This window comes from Crinia signifera, chromosome 6 (assembly GCF_055691185.1).
Source record: "Crinia signifera chromosome 6, ASM5569118v1, whole genome shotgun sequence".
NCBI lineage: Eukaryota > Metazoa > Chordata > Amphibia > Anura > Myobatrachidae > Crinia > Crinia signifera.
The window spans coordinates 34,892,288-34,917,370 of record NC_139222.1 but is presented as its reverse complement, the minus strand read 5'-3'; the positions used below and the strand labels follow the sequence as shown (position 1 = coordinate 34,917,370).

General features: G+C 46.7%; 1 protein-coding gene across 5 annotated transcripts in view; it reads right to left on the bottom strand.

Annotated features, from left to right (window-relative positions):
- LOC146007513 (uncharacterized) overlaps nucleotides 1–23,251 on the bottom strand; it is a 218,458-nt gene extending 195,207 nt beyond the window's left edge. Inside the window, exons 1-4 of one of the 5 annotated variants that reach the window (XM_083145923.1) lie at nucleotides 23,168–23,251; nucleotides 21,767–21,889; nucleotides 15,939–16,130; nucleotides 13,977–14,334 (exon numbers count right to left, since the gene is read on the bottom strand). In XM_083145923.1, the coding sequence (XP_083002049.1) occupies nucleotides 13,977–14,334; nucleotides 15,939–16,130; nucleotides 21,767–21,889; nucleotides 23,168–23,170 (676 nt within the window). In that variant the 5' untranslated portion in view covers nucleotides 23,171–23,251. The other 4 variants (XM_083145924.1, XM_083145918.1, XM_083145922.1 and 1 more) reach the window with 4 other exon arrangements.
- Nucleotides 23,252–25,083: the final 1,832 nt, after the last annotated feature.

Sequence of the window (25,083 nt, the reverse complement as noted above, 5' to 3'; positions counted from 1 at the left end):
CGTGTGATGCCACTACTTTCTATGCATATAGTACTAATGTATGCATTTAAAGTAGCGTAACTATGTTTTGTGAATACACTTAAGCTAAGTAAATAGTGTAGTCAGTCAGAACTTGCTTAAGTGCTCCTGGTCCCTCACTCTGAGGTAAAACAGTGTCAGTCATGGATGCTACCCAGAGTGCTCCCAGTGTTTCTGCGTTTACTGAATACAGCAGCATGGCAACAGGTCAGTAGATGTCATGCTTTACTGTGCTGACATCAGAGGAGGAGGCGTTGGCATTTTTGCAGCATCAAAAAATGATATTCCGTGGGGAGGATGTTGCCACAGCAGTGGGTGTTCGGTGGCATCTGCAGGGAGTTGGGGGCCTGCTTCCTGAAAGCCGTTGAGATCCCACAACACTAATGACTGCCATTACAGTAAATGTTGCCCCAGGATCTATGGTGACTGCTGGAGGGCCTATAAGAGTGATGAATTGGAAAAGGCCGGCTACGAACACGCAAGGGTAAACCACAAGCACAATTTTGTGGACCCTGAATTGGAACGGATGTGCGGGCCACCAAGTGGAGGAACAAAAAACACTGTGGCACTGCAAGGCAGCATTTGACCTCCTACCTTGAGGAGTTGCAGTGCCCACTTAGTGACTTTTTTCTTCTTTTTAATTAAATTGTTCCTGATATTATTGAGGTTTTTGTGCTTCTTGTTCTAATTAATCATGGTCTTTGCTGTTGATATTTATTCCTTATGCATTATCTTCATTATTTCTCATTAAATTTAAAAGTTGAACGTTAAGATATCTCCACATTACTGCCTCAGATGTGTTGTATGGATGCTGTGAATTTGTTCCTAAAACCACACCACTATCCACGCCATCCCGAAGCGTGGCGAGCGCAGCGGAACACGTCCTCCCGACCTTTTCATACCCCCACTTTCCACGTCGGCCTGGAGTTTTATTTTATATAGTGTGGCGAGCCCCGCAAGGGGACGCGGATTACTTTACATGTTTTCTGCGTCCGCTCGCCACACTCTATAAAATCAACTCCACGCCGACGTGTATAGTGGGGGTATGAAAAGGTCAAGAGGACGCATTCCGCTGCCGCTCGCCACTCTTTGGGGTGGCGTGGATAGTGGGGCAGCGCTGCACTTGCAACGCTATAGGGTGGTTTGGATAGTGGGAGGATAGTGTAGGGGTATCTATGGGGTGCTGTGAGTAGTAGGAGGGGTACCTACAATTGCCAGTACAGGACCCCTTACAAAATCGCATTCAATCTCACACAATTTTGGACAGTTCATACATAACTTTGTAAAATTGCATGCGTGAGTTACAATGCCATGCGATGACACCAGGAAAAATAGCAGTGAATATATTAATGAGTAATATCGCATCGCATCCTGTGACACTAAAACTGGACATGCGATGCGATTTCCCTACGCAGAATAGCCCACTAAGCAAATAGCTTTATGGGAGCCCAACTAACATATAATTACTGAATAATGTGATCTTTCCATAACTGAAGTGGTTCAGCAGGTTGACAAAAGCAACATATGTAGGCAAACATTTCTCTTAACTGTTTAGGCATAATGTATGTGGCTGCATCTGTTAAAACAGTTATGCCGTTCGTTATCTGATGCGAGAAGGCCATGTGCTAAAGCAGCAGCTTTAAAGGTTTCACAAAGAACAGCAATGGCAGTTTGCAATGCCTGGAAACTGATTGCACCGGGAACATGTAGTAGTAAAATACGTCGATAAAAGCTTTCTTCATTTTTGATACTGACGATATACATTCGGCAACAATATTGTCTCCACCGCATGGTCTTGGTTGCCACTTGCCATGTGTGTAAACGTAGTGCAGTGGAATTTCGGAGTACAACCGCTGTTGTGAATGTGGTGTATTAGCATTGAGGTGAAACCATGCTTCCAGTTTGGTTTGTACAGTTTGTGCTGTACAGAGAGCGTTTTGTTCATGACCTTGTTTAAAGATGATTGTTTGCTGGTTGGGTAGATGTACTGGAAGTCTGATGACTATGTGTGGCCGATTATGCATTAATGATTCTCCTAGGTGCCAAATTGCTTCTGGTGGGCTTACATAGCGACAGTCAATAAAATTGGTTATTTCGTTGTAGTGCAGTTGGGCTTCTCCATTTGGTGTAATGGCCACATTAGCACAATCAAAGCCTTTAAAAATGTATTTGTAGATGTACTTGATAGCCGTTAGTGAAGTGCATACTTCCACGTCTATGTGAGCATTGTACTTTAGTAATAAGTATGGATTGTATGGCACCACATGTTGGTTGGACATAAGGACACCTCTAACTTCTACTTGTTCTCCAGGTCGACGTTGGTAAATAGGATAACAATTAATGTTTAACGTTGTTTCGTAATTGAATGGTTTTGGAAATAGCTTTGAACATTTGCCATCTTTCATGCAAGGTGGTAATTTTGTCTTCTGCTTGCAGTGTAATAAGTATGTGTGCGTGTGGTAGCCCCCTTTTTTTGGAACTCAATAGTATATACAAAAGCTTTAGCCTTGCCAAAAACCCCGTGGTTTGTTATATCCTTAATAAGAGAATGTAGTTTAAATTTGAAAAACACGTGCTACTAAATCTGGTCGATCTGAAGTGTTCTCGCCGGCTCGTAAATGGTCTTTTATTTCATTCCAAGTTGGATTAGCAGTGAAGGTTACAAAAACATCTGGTGCTCCCCACTTACCAAAAATAGACATTGCGTCACAGCAACGCTCTCGCATATGTCTTGGTGATCCTTCGAATGTTGATGGCAAAATAACAGCGACACCAGGTTGCATGTTACAATTTTCAGCTTTGTGTGCAAGGTGATCAGCAAGTCCTTGATACTGTTCTGCTCGTAAACGTGTTTGATTGACTCGAATGTAGTTTAATCTATTAGCTTCAACTTGAAGATATGAATCGACTAACCACTGTTGAGTTTATTTTCCGGCAGACATGATGGGACTGAATTCTTCACGAATGGCTGTTAAGGCGGCCTTGTACTGTAACTGTCCGCTGTTACCGGCTTACATCCTCAACGTTCCTGGTTATTCTACTCCTGCCAGAAGCTTCCACGAGTTCCATCTGCCGTGTGATCCAGCTCTCTGTGTGCAGCCCAGGTTACCTGCTCAGCATCCGGATACCAGTGGGTTCCCATGCCCGTCACCTCTCGGCTCCCAGGCCGCTCCAGCCATCCCAGTGATCACCATCGATCCCCATCGAGTCTTCTCCGGCTTCCAGGCCGCATCATCGAGTTTCCTTCGGCTTCCAGGCCACATCACAAGTACTCTCCTCCGGCTCCCAGGCCGCACCATCGAATACCATCGACCGGCTCCCAGGCCGCATCCCACGGTACTCAGGCCCCTATACCATGTACACCTTGCTATCCACATTCCTCTGTGCCCTCTGAGTTGCTACCAACCATTCAGTGCCATCGATCACCATCGATGGTTTAAGTACCCCATAACATCTTTGCTCTACCAGTCTCCAGAGTATCAAACCCTGCCAAAGTCACAGAGGAACCTGGGCAGAGGGCGTTGCAGCTTAGTCCATATCCCCTTACGGGGGTCACTGGTGAACACTGCAGTCGGCTTAGACCCCGCGCCTCTGCTTTAGGTTTCAGCCAATCCTCATCATCCATCCCTCCGTACAGGTGGAGGCAATATATGGCTAATTGATTGTACAAGATCAATTAATCACTTGAGTATATTCATCAAACACAATGTCACTCAGTAAGTGAAAATATGCCTTGGTTATAGAGCCATTTATTTTCTGTGAAAAAAGGTTTTTCATACACATCCAAATAAGCAGATGTTGATGGTGTAAGAATCCTTCAAAAAGAGTCTTACCGCTACCACAATAGATCTAGCTGCTATAGTTTAACAATGTATCACTTGAGTATGAATAGAAGATATACTGTCACTCTGTGGATAGATATGTATCCTAATTGTAGGACCAATTATTCTCCACAGCAAAAGTTTTATATGCGCATTCAAATAAACAGTATGATCGGTGGCATAAAAAAGTTCTCCATAGGGGGTCTTACCACTACCCACGTTGATTTAGCTGCTATGGCTATTGTAGTCTCTCAGCTAGGAAAAAGATTTTTTGGGGTGTAAGCTGGATTTTCCTTTCGGGCCTCAGAAGCCAGGGGGGAGGTTTGTATTGTATATCCCAAGACAGGCTTGTAAGTAGGTAGGTAGGTGATTAGGTAGGTAGGTGGTAGGTAGGTAGGAGATTGTACATTGGTAAATTGAGGTAGTTGGACATGTAGCATTATTTGTTCTGTAGGTGAGGGTGTGGGACACTCGTTATCCACGGCCTTTGGAACTACGGCTTGTTCCCCTCTTTGGCGTTGCACTCTGCGTTGTGGTGCTTGTGCATTTACAATACGACGCACTTGACTTTGTTGTACTGTTTTTTGTGCACGACGAAGTTTCATTGAATTTGCATTTGCAGCTTTAATTTTGTTTAGGGACTCTTGACTTTGTTTTGCTAACCATCTTGCTTTGCGTTCTGCATTTTTTCTTCGTTTTCTTAATAGGGGATCTTCTTGGGAGTCCATAGTTATCTATGACATGAGAAAGTATCAGTGTATTGTAAAAATAAGTGTATTTGAATGGTGGTCAATGTTTTAAGTGAAGGTGTGGCATATGTGGGGGGTGAGGGGTGGGTGTAAGTTGGTGTGTGTAATGTAATGGCATAAGCAAAAGTGTTGTTGGTGTGTTAGTGGGGTGTGTGGGTTTGTGAAATTTGTAAGTATACTGTAGGTGTTGTGAACACTCATTACTCGCTCCTATTCCTGACTGCAGGACTTTCTTCGGGCTGCACCCACTCTGTGGAATGCCCTCCCAAGCACAATAAGACTCTCCTCCAGTCTCCAAACCTATAAGCATTCCCTAAAAACTCATCTCTTCATGCAAGCTTATCAAATTCCAGAACCAGTCATAGAACCTTGCATTCTGGTGGAATCGATGCAATAAAGAATACAGTATCTATCCTTATGTATCAATGCCTATTTTCCTATAGATTGTAGGCTTTGACTGTCTGTAAATACCCTGTTTTGTTGTATCACTGTCTCCTTTGTAAAGCGCAATGGAATATGCTGCGCTATATAAGAAACTGTTAATAAATAATAAATAAATATATGTGGGGATGTGTTGGGTGGAGTAGTGTGAGGTGCATGTGTATTGCGTATGTGATAGTTAATTGTAAGTTTGTGTGTAGTGATTTTTTTAAAATTACAATTAGGTTGGAGGGTGCAGGGGTTAAGGGAGGTACAGTTGAAGTAGTGGTGAGAGTGGCACATGTGGTTTTTTTTTAGCAATGATTGTTGGAGGCATGGGAGTGTGTGTGTGTTTGTGTGTGTGTGTGGGGGATAGGTGTGTATGCGGGGAAGGTGTTATAGTAGGATTATGTGTGAGTTGTGTAGGTGTTTGAGTAAGGATTTAAGGTGTGGCATAGTCGAGTTTAGGATGTTTGTTAGCAGACGTGGCAGTGTTATTGTAAGGTGTGGGTTGTGTTTACAATATGTGAGGTAAGTAGTGTGTGGTTGTATTGTTTGTGTGTGTGGTTATGGTTAATATGTTGGTGTGGTGTATGTATTGGTGGTGTAGGTAGATGGCATAGTGTTGTGTGTGTTTTGGGTGTGTTTCAGTATAGTGTACGTGTTGTTTGGCTGTTGAGGTGTTGTGTGGGGTATGTTTGCGCTAAAGTATATGTGTTAACAGTGTGTTTGATATAAGGCTGTGTAGGGAGTAAGTGTGCAATAGAAATGTTAAGTAGAGTGGTGTAGGGGGTGAGGAAGTGTTGTAAGTAGTGTTATTGTGTGTGTGTAGTTATTTGTGTTGTAGCTATTACTGTGTAGGTACTGTGGTAAGAGAATGCGGACATGGAGATGCATGGGTGTGGATTTGTAAATGATTTTATGTTTAGACATGACATCGTTAACTATCAAGGAAGTGAGGATATTTGAGTATATTTAGTGTAGTATGTGCAGGGTAAAACACTAAGGGTATGTGGAATATATAACTTACCTTGTGTGGTTTGTGTTGTGCAGCGTATTATATTCTGTGGTTGTATTGGCGCCTGTAGTGGCTGTGTAAGTAGACATAACATTGTTATATAGAGAATGTAGATGCCCAGATATGTAGTTGGACAATGGTGTTTGGGTGTGGGTGGAGAGAGTACTCTACATTAGTGTGTGTTTTTGTATAGGTGTATGGTGTGTAGTTGTAGATTGTAAACTTGTGTTTGTAGTGTTGTTGCCAATGTGAAGGTGTGATGCCAAGGTGTGATGTGTGTGTTAGGGTGTTGTTATTGGTGTATTGTGGAGTGTAATTGTATTTGGTAGTGTGTAGTTGGTTGAGTGGTTTGTATGTGGGGTAGATAAGGGGATTTTTGTAGGAACTTACCGTTCGAACCCCTTTCTCTAAGTCCAGTCCAGTGACACAGCTCACGATGGGATGTAGGAGGGTCCGCAGGAGCCAGGCACCTATGCTTCTAAGACTTTGGGAGCAGGCTCCTCCGTACTGCATCCCACAATGCCTCAGTTCAACTTCAACAGCACACTAGGATACACAACTCAGTACAATGCCTGAACATCATATATGCAACTTATAACTCATAACATGGCAACCATGAACGGTACAACTTACTGAGCGTTAGGGAGGGATCGCTGTGTCACCGGACTGGACTCAGAGAAAGGGGTTCGAAAAGTAAGTTCTTACAAAAATCCCCTTTTCTCTTTCGTCCAGTCCAGTGGCACAGCTCACGATGGGAAGTTCACGAGCCGGTCCTTTGGGAGGGTGCGCTCAGACTGCCAGTTCTCATCACTGCCCGTCCAAATGAAGCGTCCTCCAACACGAACTCATGAAACCTGTAGAATTTTGTAAAGGTGGGAACAGAGGACCAGGTGGCTGCCCTGCACAGCTGCTCCGCTGTGGCCCCATGACGCACCGCCCACGAAGAAGCAACTGACCTTGTAGTGTGGGCATTTATGCGAGATGGAACAGGCCTACCTGCCTTACAGTAGGCAAACGCAATAGTTGATCTCAACCAATGAGCAATTGTCTGCTTTGAAGCAGGCCACCCAATCTTATGTACATCGTACAATACCAGCAGCAAATCCGATTTGCGAACATCCTTTACCCTATTCACATAGATTCGCAATGCGCGAACCACGTCTAACTTTTTCAAACTGTCCCTATCCCTCGTTCCCTCAGGCGGGGAAAAAAACGGGAGCACAATGTCCTGATTCAAATGAAATAAGGATACTACCTTAGGTAGAAATTTAGGTACCATTCTGAGCACAGCCCTGTCATCATGGAAAATCTAAAATGGTGACTTGCAGGACAAGACACCCAACTCCGATACACGCCTAGCCAAGGCAATGGGCAACAAAAATGTAAGTTTCCAAGAAACAGATTTGAGATCCGCCGATCTCAGTGGCTCAAAATGAGGTTTTTGGAACACAGATAAAACAAGAGACAAATCCCACGGTGCAACCGGCTGCCTGTAAGGAGGCTTAATCCTGGTCATACCCTGCAAAAAGGTCTGAACCTCTGGCAACAGAGCCACCCTCTTTTGAAAGAAAATGGATAGTGCCGAAATCTGCACTTTCAATGACTTTAAGCTAAGTCCAGACGAAAGGCTATCCAGTAGCCTCGCCACCTTAAACCTAGATGTATGATCTCTCTGCCGTTCACACCACCTGATATAGATCTTCCAGACCCGATGGTAATTGGCTGCTGACACCGGTTTTCGAGCCCTGAGCATGGTCTGAATAACCGCATCTGAAAATCCCTTCTTTCTTAATAAGGAGGACTCATAAGCCACGCCGTCAACTTGAGACAAGCTAGGTCCAGGTGTAGGAACAGTCCTTGACTTAGCAAATCTGGACGAAGAGGTAGTTGCCACGATTCCGTGGATAATTTCATGTGTGAGTATCATGACCTCCTGGGCCAATCTGGTGCAATCAGTATGGCTGGTACTCTCTAGTTCTTTATCCTTTTCAACACCCTCGAGATCATTGGAAACGGGGGGAAAATGTAGACCTGACTGAAACACCAAGGGATTGTCATGGCATTCACTGCCCAAGCCGATGGGTCCCTCGATCGGGAATAAAACCTCGGCACCTAACAATTTCTCCTTGATGCTATTAGATCTATGTCTGGCAGTCCCCAGCGGTCTACAATTACTTGGAAAACTTCCAGATGGAGTGACCATTCCCCCTACAGCAGATCCGCCCTGCTGAGAAAGTCCGCCTCTACATTCCGGATCCCCGGAATGAACACAGCTGACAGTGCTGGCATCTGTACTTCTGCCCAGGTGAAGATCCCCACTATCTCTTTCATTGCCATCTTGCTGCGAGTTCCTCCGATGGTTGAAGTATGCCACTGTTGTGGCATTGTCGAATTGAACTCGTAATGGCAATCCCATCAGAAACTCTTCTGCTTGGCACAAGGCATTCCATACCGCTCTCAGTTCCAGTATGTTGATAGGAAGTCTGGATTCCTCCTTGGACCAAAGGCCCTGTAACCGTAGGTGGAGGACAACCGCTCCCCAACCCCTGAGACTGGCATCCGTCGTAATGACCAACCAATCCCAAGAGCAAAGGGACAGCCCCATCTGCAGAGTCTCTATCTGTCCACCATTCCAGGGATACTCTTGACTCCTGAGACAGAACCGTTCCTGCTTCATAGTTTTTGCATTCCCCGACCAGCACGATAGGATGTTCCACTGGAAACTCCTCTAATGGAATCTGGCAAACTGCAACGTCTCGAAGGTTGCTACCATTTTGCTCAGTAACCTTACCCCCTGCCACACCTTTGGTGCAGGAGCCTGAAGGATTGTCAGCACCATCTGACTAATCTCCACTGCCTTGGGATGTGGTAAGAACACCCTGTGAAAGTGTGTGTCCAGAATAACCCCGAGGAATTGCAGACTCTGAGTTGGTGCTAAATGTGACTTGGGAAGGTTTAGCACCCAACCCTGATCTTGCAAGAACTGTGTAGCGATACTCAGGTGTTCCTGAAGTTTTCCCGCCGACACCGCCTTGAATAAAAGGTCATCCAGATAAGGAATAATTACTATTCCCTTCAGACGGAGAGCTGCCGCCATGACCGCCATCACTTTTGTGAACTCTCTCGGAGCCGTTGCCAAACCAAACGGCAGAGCTTGAAACTGCCAATGATTTTCTCCTATTGAAAATCGGAGAAGAGACTGGTGATCCTTGTAAATGGGCACATGGAGGTACGCATCCTGAATGTCTACAGATGCCAGAAACTCCCCCGGCTCTATGCTCAGGAGCACAAAACGCAGAGACTCCTTGCGAAAATGATCTACCCATAAGTGAACATTTAAAGATTTTACATTTAGAATAGGCCTGAAAGACCCGTCTGGCTTGGGGACTAGGAAAAGGATCAAATAAAATCCTTTTTTTCTTTCCTCCTGAGGTACCGGAATCACTACACCCTTCTCCTTGAGAGACAAGGCTGCCCCTAGAAGTGCGGACCTCAGTGTTGCGGTCCGAGGCAAAGGCGTAGGAAGAAATCTCTTTGGTGGAGCGCCTCTGATTTATCCGGTAACCCTCGGAAATGATGGAAAGGACCCAAGGATCTACTATAGATTCCCTCCACCTGCCCTGAAAGTGCAGGAGGAAACCCCCCCACTCTGAGCTCAGAACGGGGAGCCTCCGCAACGTCATGCAGAGGACTTATCATCACTTTTTGCTGCATGCTTCTTTGTAAAGGCCCCAAAATGAGATTTGGAATTCTTTCCTCTGTTGGCCTGAAATCTACCACGGCCAGTATGTCCTCTATTGGATAGTCCACCCCGAAAGGACGGTTTGAAAACTCCAAACTTGGAGCCTGAACTCTTGGAAGTAGTGGGGAGAAATGTACTCTTACACCCTGTAGCCTGCTTAATGATGGCTTCCAGCTCCGAGCCAAACAATATTTCACCATTAAATGGCAAGTTTTCAAGGGACTTCTTTGACTCGCGATCAGTTTCCCACGCTTTTAGCCAAAGAGCCCTTTGAGCAGTAACAGCGGTAAGACACTCTGGACGCCATTTTAGCTCCTTCCTCACCGGCCTCACAAACATATTCCGCAGCACATCTCAACTTTTATGACAGTATAAAAGCCTCAGAATTTTGGTGGAGTAGACTACTCAGCTCCTCCGCCCCTCCGCCCACTTGATCATTGCTTTAGTAACCCAAGCAGAAGCAATAATAGGCCGCAGCGTGAATCCCACACCTTTAAAAGATAGCTTTCAAGCAACCTTCTACCTTTTTTGTCCACTGGATCTTTAAAAGCAGCACCCCCCCTGAACAGGTAACGCAGTGGATTTAGACAGCCTAGCTACTGATGCATCCACTATTGGGGCCTTCTCCCATAACTTGCTATGTTCCTCCGGCATGGGGTACCTATTAGCATATCTCTTAGCCATCTACAACCGTTTATCAGGAGTCTTTCCTGCTTCACTCAATAAAGAAATCATTCCCTCATCAGAGGCGAAACACACATGGTCCCTGCGACTCTAAAAACACAGTGAGCAGGAGTTTTTTCTTCCTCTGAAAGATTCAGAGTCTGTTTTACATACAGCCACAATCAAATCTTCAATGCCTGAAGCTAAAACATCAGCTTCATCACACATGTCCCAACTCCAGTTCTCCTCACACACTGCAGCGCACCCACTCCTGTGGGCACCTAAAACTAACTGAAGCATTGTGGGATGCAATAGGGAGGAGCCTGCTCCCAAAGACTTAGAAGCATAGGTACCTGGCTCCTGCGGACCCCTCCTACATCCCATCGTGAGCTGTGTCACCGAGGAAAGAGAAAGAATATTTGTGTGTGGTGGGGGTTGCAGCAACAAAGTGATGGTAATTGTGGTAAATGATGTAAATGTAGCAGGGATGTGTGTGTTTTTTGTATGGATGCGTGATGTGAAGGTGCTGTGTTGTGTAGTGTGGGTGCAGGGGTATTAGGAGTTGAGTAGATGCAGGTGTGCTGTGTATGATAGTATGAGTAGCAAGATGGTGTATGGGTTGGTGTATATTGTGGCCATTTGTGTGAGTGTGTGCAGTGATGCGTGCGTGTATTGGGCAGTTGTAGGGCGTGATGTTGTTATTTGGTTTTGTGTGGGAGTGGTAGTTAGGATTGTGTGTTTGTTATAACGATTGAGTGGATATTTAGAGTGTAAGGTCCACTGGGGCAGGGACTGATGTGAATGTTGCAATATAGTTATTAAATTGTTGTAGAATAAATATATGCTGTTTACAAAAGTATGAATAGAAATAAAGGTTTTGTGGTATACGTAGTGTAGGAGTTGTAGTGAGTGGTGCATGTTTCGTCTGGGAGAGGGATGTATATGTGTGTTTAGTACGTAAGTGAAGTTGTATTATGTATTGGATAGGGAGGCTTGTGGGTGTAGTGTTTGTGTGGATGAGGTGCGTGTAAATTGGTAGTAAGTGTATGTAGTGGTGTGTTTTGATGGTGTGTTTGAAATGGAATTGAAGTGCGTTGATTTGAGTGTATGTATTGTAGTATGTGCAGGGGTAACAGAGTAAGGGTCTGTGGAATTTATTAGGTACCTTCTGGTGTGTGTGCTGTAGTAGTATTGAGGGTTGCAGTAGATGATTTTCGTAGACCCTCTTATAATCTGTGTTCCCAGCGGCGGCTGTAGTAGCTGCATAGGAAAACATAAGGTTGTTATAGAGAGAATGTACATGCAGCTTTGTAGTTGGAGAATGGTGTTTGGGTCAGGGACGGATTATAAGGGGGGCACAAGGGGTCAGTACCCCTGGGCCCCCCTCCATCTAGGGGCCCACCGTGGTTGGCATATATTTAAAAAAATAATAATTATTACATCTCTATATGTACATACAGCAAATGTGACTGTTACACAGATAAAGGAGGTCATTCTGGTTGACTCGCAAAGCTGAGAAATTCGTCAACCAAACACCGCCCGCACGAACACCCCCCGCACGCTGGCCGCTGACCATCGAATGATTTCTACAGCGCTCGCACATATAAGTTACTCTCTGGTGACTCAGATTTGCGGCACCCTTGTACGGGAGGAGGGCGGGCAGCTGACATCCGGTGACGTATGGCTGGGGACTACGCAGGTCGCCACGTCCGTTCCCAAACAGAGCCTGCACAATAGCAAAACATCGCTCCTCCATGGGAACACGCAGGGGGACGATCAAACTAGAAAGACCTCCAAAGTATGGTCATAGCATACAATACAATGGGATCACCAAGCAGACTGCATAGACCCAGCCACGGAGACATTCAGACTGAGGGGAGTAACATTACCCCAGCTTACACATTGCCCAGCTAATACTATGGGACAGGAACCCACATAAGCCAGTGACACTGTGCAGCCAGTCACTTCTCTCTCACACACTATACACGTGGCAGCACAGTAGCTGTGGGGTACACTGGCAGCATGTCCTGGTCACTGGTTACCACTACTCCAGCGGGAGTATAATAGGGGCTGATGGCTCCTGATGTATGAGATACACCAGAGAGTGTGGGGAGGAGACTGGTGAGATCTCTGGGCTGGTAACACACAGTGACATGATGTGAGGGGGAGAGCAGGAGTATAATAGGGGCTGATGGCTCCTGATGTATGAGATACACCAGAGAGTGTGGGGAGGAGACTGGTGAGATCTCTGGGCTGGTAACACAGTGACATGATGTGAGGGGTAGAGCAGGAGTATAATAGGGGCTGATGGATACTGATGTATGAGATACACCAGAGAGTGTGGGGAGGAGACTGGTCAGATCTCTGGGCTGGTAACACAGTGACATGATGTGAGCGGGAGAGCAGGAGTATAATAGGGGCTGATGGCTGCCGATGTATGAAATACACCAGAGAGTGTGGGGAGGAGACAGGTCAGATCTCTGGGCTGGTAACACACAGTGACATGATGTGAGGGGGAGAGCAGGAGTATAATAGTGGCTGATGGCTCCTGATGTATGAGATGCACCAGAGAGTGTGGGGAGGAGACTGGTCAGATCTCTGGGCTGGTAACACACAGTGACATGATGTGAGGGGAGAGCAGTAGTATAATAGGGGCTCTAGGCTGCTGATGTATGAGATACACCAGAGTGTGGGGAGGAGACTGGTCAGATATCTGAGCTGGTAACACACAGTGACATGATGTGAGGGGGAGAGCAGGAGTATAATAGGGGCTGATGGCACCTGATGTATGAGATACACCAGAGAGTGTGGGAAGGAGACTGGTCAGATATCTGAGCTGGTAACACACAGTGACATGATGTGAGGGGGAGAGCAGGAGTATAATAGGGGCTGATGGCACCTGGTGTATGAGATACACCAGAGAGGGTGGGGAGGAGACAGGTCAGATCTCTGGGCTGGTAACACACAGTGACATGATGTGAGGGGAGAGCAGGAGTATAATAGGGGCTGATGGCTGCTGATGTATGAGATACACCAGAGAGTGTGGGGAGGAGACTGGTCAGATCTCTGGGCTGGTAACACAGTGACATGATGTGAGGGGAGAGCAGGAGTATAATAGGGGCTGATGGCTTCTGATGTATAAGATACACCAGAGAGTGTGGGGAGGAGACTGGTCAGATCTCTGGACTGGTAACACACAGTGACATGATGTGAGGGGAGAGCAGGAGTATAATAGGGGATGATGGCTCTGGACTCCCCCACTTAACAGATGCATTGTCCTCATTAGTTTGGTCTGACAGAGGAGGTTGCAGGATAAGAGAAAACGGTACTTATGTAATATCTGGACTCCCGGTTTTCTTATGAGACCGTGTCCGCTCGCCTCGCTGCGCTCGCCACACTATATAACATCAACTCCATGCGTAGTTGGATAGTAGGGGTATGAAAAAATGGGGTGCATTTAACATGGGAGTCCAGATAATACATAAGTACCGAGAAAAATGTATTGGCAGAACAAGGAAAATATGTAATAAGTGATTATTCCTCACCTGTGCTGATGTCTGTAGGGATTTCCTCCTCCTTACACTGCTGATCACCCGTCATATATGTATCTTCTCCCTTATCTGTCACATAAGACTCTTCTTCTTCTACCTTAATATCAATCACATCCATCTCTTCTCTCGCTGTATCTTCTACCTTAATGTCAGGCGCATACAGCTCTTCTCCCTCTGTATCTTCTACCTTAATGTCAGGCGCATACAGCTCTTCTCCCTCTGTATCTTCTACCTTAATGTCAGGCACATACAGCTCTTCTCCTTCTGTATCTTCTACCTTAATGTCAGGCACATACAGCTCTTCTCCCTCTGTATCTTCTACCTTAATATCAGACGAATCTTCACACTGAACCTAAAAAAATACCACATTAATAAGGTCTGATGTTATTGAGATTACAGTATAATGCCCCATTCCCAGCAGTCACCTCTCCCGGTGTTACTGTATAATGCCCCATTCCCAGAAGTCAGCTCTCCCGGTGTTCCTGTATAATGCCCCATCCCCAGCAGTCACCTCTCCGCTCACATTCCCCGGTGTTACTGTATAATGCCCCATTCCCAGCAGTCACCTCTCATGTCACATCCCCCGGTGTTACTGTATAATGTCCCATCCCCAGCAGTCACCTCTCCGCTCACATTCCCCGGTGTTACTGTATAATGACCCATTCCCAGCAGTCACCTCTCCGGTCACATCTCCCGGTGCTACTGTATAATGTCCCATTCCCAGCAGTCACCTCTCCTGTCACATCCCCCGGTGTTACTGTATAATGTCCCATTCCCAGCAGTCACCTCTCCTGTCACATCCCCTGGTGTTACTGTATAATGTCCCATTCCCAGCAGTCACCTCTCCTGTCACATCCCCTGGTGTTACTGTATAATGCCCCATTCCCAGCAGTCACATCTCCGGTCACATCCCCCGGTGTTACTGTATAATGTCCCATTCCCAGCAGTCACCTCTCCGCTCACATTCCCCGGTGTTACTGTATAATGTCCCATTCCCAGCAGTCACCTCTCCGCTTACATTCCCAGGTGTTACTGTATAATGTTCCATTCCCAGCAGTCACCTCTCCGCTCTCATTCCCCGGTGTTACTGTATAATGACCCATTCCCAGCAGTCACCTCTCCGGTCACATCTCCCGGTGTTACTGTATAATGTCCCATTCCCAGCAGTCACCTCTCCGGTCACATCCCCCGGTGTTCCTGTATAATGCCCCATCCCCAGCAGTCACCTCTCCGGTCACATCTCCCGGTGTTACTGTATAATGCCCCATTCCCAGCAGTCACCTCTCCGGTCACATACCCCGGTGTTCCTGTATAATGCCCCATCCCCAGCAGTCACCTCTCCGGTCACATCCCCCGGTGTTCCTGTATAATGCCCCATCCCCAGCAGTCACCTCTCCGGTCACATCTCCCGGTGTTACTGTATAATGTCCCATTCCCAGCAGTCACCTCTCCGGTCACATCTCCCGGTGTTACTGTATAATGCCCCATTCCCAGCAGTCACCTCTCCGGTCACATCCCCCGGTGTTCCTGTATAATGCCCCATCCCCAGCAGTCACCTCTCCGGTCACATTCCCCGGTTTTACTGTCCCATTTCCACCAGTCACCTCTCCGGGCACATTATTATTATAATTTTATTTATAAAGGCGCCACAAGTGTTCGCAGCGCCGTACAAAGGAACAGTACAGGGAGACACAACTTGGTATAACATTGAATAAATAACCCCCCAACCCCCCCCCGGTGTTACTGTATAATGTCCCATTCCCAGCAGTCACCTTTCCCGATGTCACTGTACAATGTCCCATTCCCAGCAGTCAGCTCTCCGGTCACATCCCCTACTGTTACTGTATAATGTCCCATTCCCAGCAGTCTCCTCCCTCGATGTCACTGTATAATGTCCCATTCCCAGCAGTCACCTCCCCCGATGTCACTGTATAATGTCCCATTCCCATCTGTCACCTCTTTAGTCAGCAGCTGGATGATCTTGTTGGTGAGTTCCAGGATCTTCTGGTCATTGTCTCTCCCATGTATCAGTGAGTGAGGTGTGGGCCCTGTTATGGGGCTCTGGGTCCTTTTCTGTCCTTCTGACACACAGGGGTGACTACTGGGTGTCTCATGCTCACCAGATGTCTTCTTCACTACTGTGTAACCCTGTGTATTGGGAAAATGAGAGTTATTGTAGACTTGCCTCTGGTTACTTCTCTTTCTTTGAGGTTCATGGGAGCCACAGTGCTAACACCGGGGTTGTAGGCGGATCCAGAGGACCAGGCACCAATCAGCAAAGCTTTTAGGATTCTTAACCCCACCTCCCTCCATGCTCATCTCCTCAGTTTTAGAGATGGGTAGCTCACAGAGGAGCTGGTTCAAAGAGCGGATTCTTCAAAATGAGCTGGGAGCTGTTAAAACTGACCCGCGGCTCCCAGGGTGGGACAGTTCTTCTTTTCCAATCACTGACTGTCAGTGATCGAAAGACCTGTCCCACTCCAGGAACCTTTGCTCAGACACACTCACAGATCAAGGACTCCTCCCACCAGCTCTCCCTGCTCATAACTCTGCTCTCCCGGCTCAGCTCTTGCGGCTCATAGTTTGCTGGCCGCTCAAAGCCTCACAGCTCTTCTTTTTTTTTTTTTTTTTACGTTAATCATCACAATAAAAATATCACTAATATATATATATATAAAAAAAAATCTGTTTAGTTTTGTTGCCCATGGTGCGGTCACGGCATTTAACAGAAGTTTGTTATATATATATTATATATATAGGTGGAGGTGGTGCGGCACTCACGGCGAAATAAAGTCACTCTTACAAGAGATGTGATCAACGTTTCAATTTTTATGAAAAAATTGTCATCAGGATAATACAAACCGGCAAACAGTGGTCTTATATAGGTGCACATCAAGGTGAGATCAGGAGGAAGGGGTGGGGAAACCACAACCTCCCACTGGTTAAGGCTGACGTCATTAGCAAAGGCGTCGACTAAAAGTGACATAAGCATTACCATGGTAATGAGTGAATACAAAAATAAATGAAATAAGAAAATGTTAAAAATAGCATTTACAAAAGATTTACAAAAATATACAATATAATGTAACACGGATAATAGACAATAGAATGGCATCAGGGCAATGATTACAGTAGGTTCTCTACAGTTTTTTAGCGAAAGATTACAGTAGGTTCTTTAAAGTTTTTAGCGAAAGATGGAATATGTAATCTGTTCATTAAGCCCTTTGGGGGCGATGACACCAAGGCGGTGTATCCATCGCGCCTCACATTGGAGCAACTTCAATGCCCTGTCGCCGCCTCTGATAGATGTCGGCACACAGTCAATCATGCGGTAGCGTAAACTGGACACAGGATGTTTCAATTCGGCAAAGTGCCGTGCCACCGCTTGCTCACTTTTGCCCGTTGTTAGGGCTTGTCTGATGGAGCACCTGTGCATGGCCATACGCTCTTTGAACATACGTGTGGTTTTGCCAATATATTGCAAACTGCAAGGGCAGATAATTTGATAAACCACGTATGAAGATGCACAGGTGAAATGATGCCGGATTTTAATTTTTTGGCCAGTGTGAGGATGGGCAAATGTATCGCCTGTTAATAAATATTGGCAAGTAACACACGTGCTTCTGAAACATCCCTTTTTCACTGGTGCCAACCAGCTACGATCTGGGGTTTCAGGGTGGTATATCACATTGGTTTTGACAAGTTTATCTCTGAGGTTACTGCCTCTAGAAAAACAGGGCATGATGCGTTTGTTGATAAATGGTAAAGTTTTATCTTTTTGCACTATTGGCCATTGAGATTTGACTATTTTAGTAATTACACCAGAATTTTCATTATACTTATTCACCCAGGGGATGACTTCATTGACAGTGTCAGCTTTAATTTTAGGGGTGAGTAATGTACAGCGGTCAATCTGCATAATCAACAGTGATCCAATAAAATGCTCTGAACAGATCGATGATCTAATCCAGAGACTGGCACAACGAGGCTAGGTGCTTAAACACCTCCTAGACTGTAAAAATAGGATTATGCAGATTGACCGCTGTACATTACTCACCCCTAAAATTAAAGCTGACACTGTCAATGAAGTCATCCCCTGGGTGAATAAGTATAATGAAAATTCTGGTGTAATTACTAAAATAGTCAAAATCTCAATGGCCAATAGTGCAAAAAGATAAAACTTTACCATTTATCAACAAACGCATCATGCCCTGTTTTTCTAGAGGCAGTAACCTCAGAGATAAACTTGTCAAAACCAATGTGATATACCACCCTGAAACCCCAGATCGTAGCTGGTTGGCACCAGTGAAAAAGGGATGTTTCAGAAGCACGTGTGTTACTTGCCAATATTTATTAACAGGCGATACATTTGCCCATCCTCACACTGGCCAAAAAATTAAAATCCGGCATCATTTCACCTGTGCATCTTCATACGTGGTTTATCAAATTATCTGCCCTTGCAGTTTGCAATATATTGGCAAAACCACACGTATGTTCAAAGAGCGTATGGCCATGCACAGGTGCTCTATCAGACAAGCCCTAACTACGGGCAAAAGTGAGCAAGCGGTGGCACGGCACTTTGCCGAATTGAAACATCCTGTGTCCAGTTTACTCTACCGCATGATTGACTGTGTGCCGACATCTATCAGAGGCGGCGACAGGGCATTGAAGTTGCTCCAATGTGAGGCGCGATGGATACACAGCCTTGGTGTCATCGCCCCCAAAGGGCTTAATGAACAGATTACATATTCCATCTTTCGCTAAAAACTTTAAAGAACCTACTGTAATCTTTCGCTAAAAAACTGTAGAGAACCTACTGTAATCATTGCCCTGATGCCATTCTATAGTCTATTGTCCGTGTTACATTATATTGTATATTTTTGTAAATCTTTTGTATATGCTATTTTTAACATTTTCTTATTTCATTTATTTTTGTATTCACTCATTACCATGGTAATGCTTATGTCACTTTTAGTCGACGCCTTTGCTAATGATGTCAGCCTTAACCAGTGGGAGGGTGTGGTTTCCCCACCCCTTCCTCCTGATCTCACCTTGATGTGCACCTATATAAGACCACTGTTTGCCTGTTTGTATTATCCTGATGACAATTTTTTCATAAAAATTGAAACGTTGATCACATCTCTTGTAAGAGTGACTTTATTTCGCCGTGAGTGCCGCACCACCTCCACCTACATACCCTATCCTGTGAGGGCACCGGCTACAGTTATCTACCTTCACTGGGAGTGCCGATTCCTGGACGTCTATATTATATATATATATATACTCTTCTGAACACCGTGGCCCCACCATGGGTAACAAAACTTAATAATATCAGTATTAAACACAAAATCTGTTATTATGATTACTGCAAAAAAAAGAGAGACGAGTTGAGAGCCGAGTCAAAGAACCAACTCTTTCCCGTGAGTGGAGACGTTGGGAGCCGCTCACGGGAAAGAGCCGAGTTTGCCATCTCTACTCAGTTTTGTTAACCACCAAGGGACCAGGTAAGTAATAAAAACCCAAATTATTCCAAAAACTGTAAATATTCCTTATCGACCTGTATTAGATAGAGCAGATAGCAGACAATAGACAACTAGCACATCAGTCACAGACAATGCAGAGATATAAGTACAATACTGGTACAATAAACTGCAAGGCACTCTGATCAACTACTGCGCTGCTATGGGAGCAAGGAGGATATGAATGCTGTACAAAGCGGTCAGCAGTAGGTGTTCTTACAGGGGAGACAGACCCAACACTCCAGGAGACCCGAGGGCTGCATGCAGAAGATGGCTGCGCATTTGATGGCTGAGCATTTTTTGAAGAAATCGTATGCGATCGCATGCGATTTTGAACAGAAATGCATCCAAATGCATTGAAATTAGTATCAAACATGTTCAATGGCCCCCAAATGTCATTTTTCAGGCTGTACCACCCCCACTATCAACGTGAACCCGAAGCGTGGCGAGCCCACGAGGGGCGGCGGTACGCGTCCTACGACCTTTTCATACCCCCACTATCCACGTCGGCGTGGAGTTGAGAATAGAAAGTGTGGCGAGCCCCGCGAGGGGACGCGGACACCTGTGAAGCCCGCGAGGGGACGTGTATACCTGTGAAGGTATCCGTGTCCCCTCGCCACGCTTCGGGCTCGGTGGCTCGCGTTTCTATTCTCAACTCCACGCTGACGTGGATAGTGGGGGTATGAAAAAGTAATAGGACGCGTACAGCCGCCCCTCGCGGGCTCGCAGCGCTCGCCACGCTTCGGGTTCGCGTTGATAGTGGGGGTGGTACAGCCTAAAAAATGACATTTGGGGGCCATTGAACAGGTTTGATACAAATTTCAATGCATTTGGATGCATTTCTGTTCAAAATCGCATGCAATGGCCATCGTGGGAGCCGTGATACTCCACAAGTACCAAAAGTAGTCTTATATGCCAGCAAATACAGTAAGTGATGTCACAGTGACACTCCCAGATCTCCTCACCTCCCCAGTCACTTCCCTGTAATATTACTATAGATATAATTGATGTCACAGTGACACTCCCAGATCCCCTCACCTCCCCAGTCACTTCCCTGTAATATTACTATAGATATAAGTGATGTTACAGTGACACTCCCAGATCCCCTCACCTCCCCAGTCACGTCCCTGTATTATTACTATAGATACAAGTGATGTCACAGTGACGCTCCCAGATCCCCTCATCTCACCAGTCACGTCCCTGTATTATTACTGTAGATATAAGTGATGTCACTGACGCTCCCAGATCCCCTCACCTCCCCAGTCACGTCCCTGTATTATTACTGTAGGTATAAGTGATGTCACAGTGACGCTCCCACATCCCCTCACCTCCTCAGTCATGTCCCTGTATTATTACTATAGATATAAGTGATGTCACAGTGACACTCCCAGATCCCCTCACCTCCCCAGTCACGTCCCTGTATTATTACTGTAGATATAAGTGATGTCACAGTGACACTCCCAGATCCCATCACCTCCCCAGTCATGTCCAGTATTATTACTGTAGATATAAGTGATGTCACAGTGACACTCCCAGATCCCCTCACCTCCCCAGTCACTTCCCTGTATTATTACTATAGATATAAGTGATGTCACAGTGACACTCCCAGATCCCCTCACCTCCCCAGTCATGTCCAGTATTATTACTATAGATATAAGTGATGTCAGTGACACTCCCAGATCCCCTCACCTCCCCAGTCATGTCCCTGTATTACTACTATAGATATAAGTGATGTCACAGTGACACTCCCAGATCTCCTCACCTCCCCAGTTACGTCCCTGTATTATTACTATAGATATAAGTGATGTCACAGTGACACTCCCAGATCTCCTCACCTCCCCAGTCACCTCCCTGTAATATTACTATAGATATAAGTGATGTTAGTGACACTCCCAGATCCCCTCACCTCCCGTCATGTCCAGTATTATTACTATAGATATAAGTGATGTCACTGACACTCCCAGATCCCCTTACCTCCCCAGTCACATCCCTGTATTATTACTATAGATGTAAGTGATGTCACAGTGACACTCCCAGCTCCCCTCACCTCCCCAGTCACGTCCCTGTATTATTACTATAGATATAAGTGATGTCACAGTGACGCTCCCAGATCCCCTCACCTCCCAGTCATGTCCCTGTATTATTACTATAGATATAAGTGATGTCACAGTGACACTGCCAGATCCCCTCACCTCCCCAGTCATGTCCCTGTATTATTACTATAGATATAAGTGATGTCACAGTGACACTCCCAGATCCCCTCACCTCTCCAGTCAGCAGGTAGATGATCTCCAGGGTAAGATTTAGTATCCTTTCAGTCATGTGAATCTTGTTATTGTTCATCCTCGAGGAATCAGTGACGGGTCTCATCCTCAATGCTCTGTTGTTCTGGAATAAATATAATAATTACAATATACACCACAAAGTACAGCTGACGGACTTCAAAACTCCATTTCACCTTGTATTAATCAGTCACAGAACCTGTGTAATTAATATGAGTCTGTAATTAAAGGGATGAGGTGGTAACCCTAATAAGCGCTATAGCAAACATTTCACTACAACGTCCATTATAATAAATGGTTGTCGCAAAATAAATGTACTAGGACACCACTGGCCGCTCTCACTGTATAAAAAGGAGACCGCAGGCCACTCCCCCTGCGAGACGGGACACCGGTCGCTCCTCCTGTATAGCAACGGCTGCCGCAGGCCGCACCTCCTGTATAAGAGGAAGCTGCAGGCCGCACCTCCTGTGTAAGAGGATGCCACAAACCGCTCCCCCTGTATAACAGAACGCCGCAGGCTGCTCCCCCTGTATACAGGGACGCCGCAGGCTGCTCCCCCTGTATACAGGGACGCCGCAGGCTGCTCCCCCTGTATACAGGGACGCCGCAGGCTGCTCCCCCTGTATACAGGGACGCCGCAGGCTGCTCCCCCTGTATACAGGGACGCCGCAGGCTGCTCCCCCTGTATACAGGGACGCCGCAGGCTGCTCCCCCTGTATACAGGGACGCCACAGGCTGCTCCCCCTGTATAACAGAACGCCACAAGCTGCTTCCCCTGTATACAGGACACCACAGGCTGCTCTCCTATATATTAGGACACCGCAGGATGCTCTCCTGTATAACAGGGCGTTCTCCCTGTATAATAGGACACTGCAGGCCACTACCCCTGTATATCAGGATAACGCAGGCCACTCCCCCTGTATAACAAGACACCACAGGCTGCTCTCCCTGTATTACACAGGCCGCTTCCCTGTGTATAACAAGACACCACAGGCTGCTCTCCCTGTATTACACAGGCTGCTACCCTGTATAACAGGACACCACAGGCAGCTCCCCCTGTATAATAACACCAGGACATCACCATAATCACCTGCTACCAGATACGGCAATGCCTTCTATCGGTCCCCCGTAATTTAAACACCGTGGCTGCTGGAAGTGAGAGGCCTCCGGTCTGATCACCAGCGCTGCCTCAGCAGGAAGCCGAGATACTGCAGCCACAGGTAAGGGCTGTTCTTCGGAAAAATGGCCGCCGTTCACTCGCACCGGGGACAATTGTTATGGAGTCTTACTAATTGTACTTACAGCATGGAATCTATCATCTTCCGGTAACCTGGCATGATGACATCACATAACTCTCTCTCTATGCATTCACACAGGCAATTACCATTTCTACCAGTCCGGCAGTTATGTCCCAGTGTCCTCATACAGCGGCGGCCATTTTCCTGTGGTTTGTACTCAGCTCCCAGACTCCTCCGCGGCTGTAACCAAAGTGTATTTCCTGTGTGCGGAAGAGTGGGAGGAGCCGACCTGTCGTGTTACCAGGGTGTGCATGGCAGGCAGGAGGGAGAGTGCTGCAGCTGGCACCTGGTTACCCCAGGTATTATACTGCTAGTAACAGCATAGTAGTGATTGCTGGGTGTGAGCTATAAGGGCACTTACAGGGGAGCTGCTGTTCTACTCACACAGGCTGCAGTATAATACCAGGTGTGTGCTATCGCTGGGACCAGACAGAGGCAGCTGAGTCCCCCCCCAGCCCAAGCTGTGGTGCTGCAAGGCAGAGACTGGTGTGTGTGCTGGGATTTCTAGTTCTTGTAGACCAGGCACGTCCAAACTATGGCCCTCCAACTGTTAATAAACTACAAGTCCCATCATGACTTGCAACAGTTTTGCTATCAAGGAATGCTAAAACTATGGCAAAGCATGCTGGGATGTGTAGTTTCACAACAGCTGGAGGGCTTCAGTTTGGATATGCCTGTTGTAGACTGATGGGTGGGATCCCTGTATGTTACACTGTGACAGGCTGCACTATGGGGGGATCCCTGTATGTTACACTGGGCCAGATGTATCAAGCTTCTAAAAGTGATAAACATCCAGCTAATCAGCTCTTGCCTGTCATTTTTCAAACCCAGCTTGTGACATGGCAGTTAGCAGCTTATTGGCTGGTTGCTTATCACTCTCCATGTTATCACTTTTTGAAGCTTGATACATCTGGCCCACTGTGACACGCTGCACTATGGGGGAACCCTGTATGTTACACTGTGACACGCTGCACTATGGTGGGATCTCTGTATGTTACACTGTGACACGCTGCACTATGGGGGGGGGGGATCCCTGTATGTTACACTGTGACACGCTGCACTATGGGGGGATCCCTGTATGTTACACTGTGACACGCTGCACTATGGGGGGATCCCTGTATGTTACACTGTGACACGCTGCACTATGGGGGGATCTCTGTATGTTACACTGTGACACGCTGCACTATGGGGGGGGGGGGGATCCCTGTATGTTACACTGTGACACGCTGCACTATGGGGGATCCCTGTATGTTACACTGTGACACGCTGCACTATGGGGGGATCCCTGTATGTTACACTGTGACACGCTGCACTATGGGGGGATCCCTGTATGTTACACTGTGACACGCTGCACTATGGGGGGGGATCCCTGTATGTTACACTGTGACACGCTGCACTATGGGGGGGGATCCCTGTATGTTACACTGTGACACGCTGCACTATGGGGGGATCCCTGTATGTTACACTGTGACACGCTGCACTATGGGGGGATCCCTGTATGTTACACTGTGACACGCTGCACTATGGGGGGATCCCTGTATGTTACACTGTGACACGCTGCACTATGGGGGGATCCCTGTATGTTACACTGTGACACGCTGCACTATGGGGGGGATCTCTATGTTACACTGTGACACGCTGCACTATGGGGGGGGGATCCCTGTATGTTACACTGTGACACGCTGCACTATGGGGGGATCCCTGTATGTTACACTGTGACACGCTGCACTATGGGGGGATCCCTGTATGTTACACTGTGACACGCTGCACTATGGGGGGATCCCTGTATGTTACACTGTGACAGGCTGCACTATGGGGGGATCCCTGTATGTTACACTGTGACACGCTGCACTATGGGGGGGGGGGATCCCTGTATGTTACACTGTGACACGCTGCACTATGGGGGGGGATCCCTGTATGTTACACTGTGACACGCTGCACTATGGGGGGATCCCTGTATGTTACACTGTGACACGCTGCACTATGGGGGGGATCCCTGTAT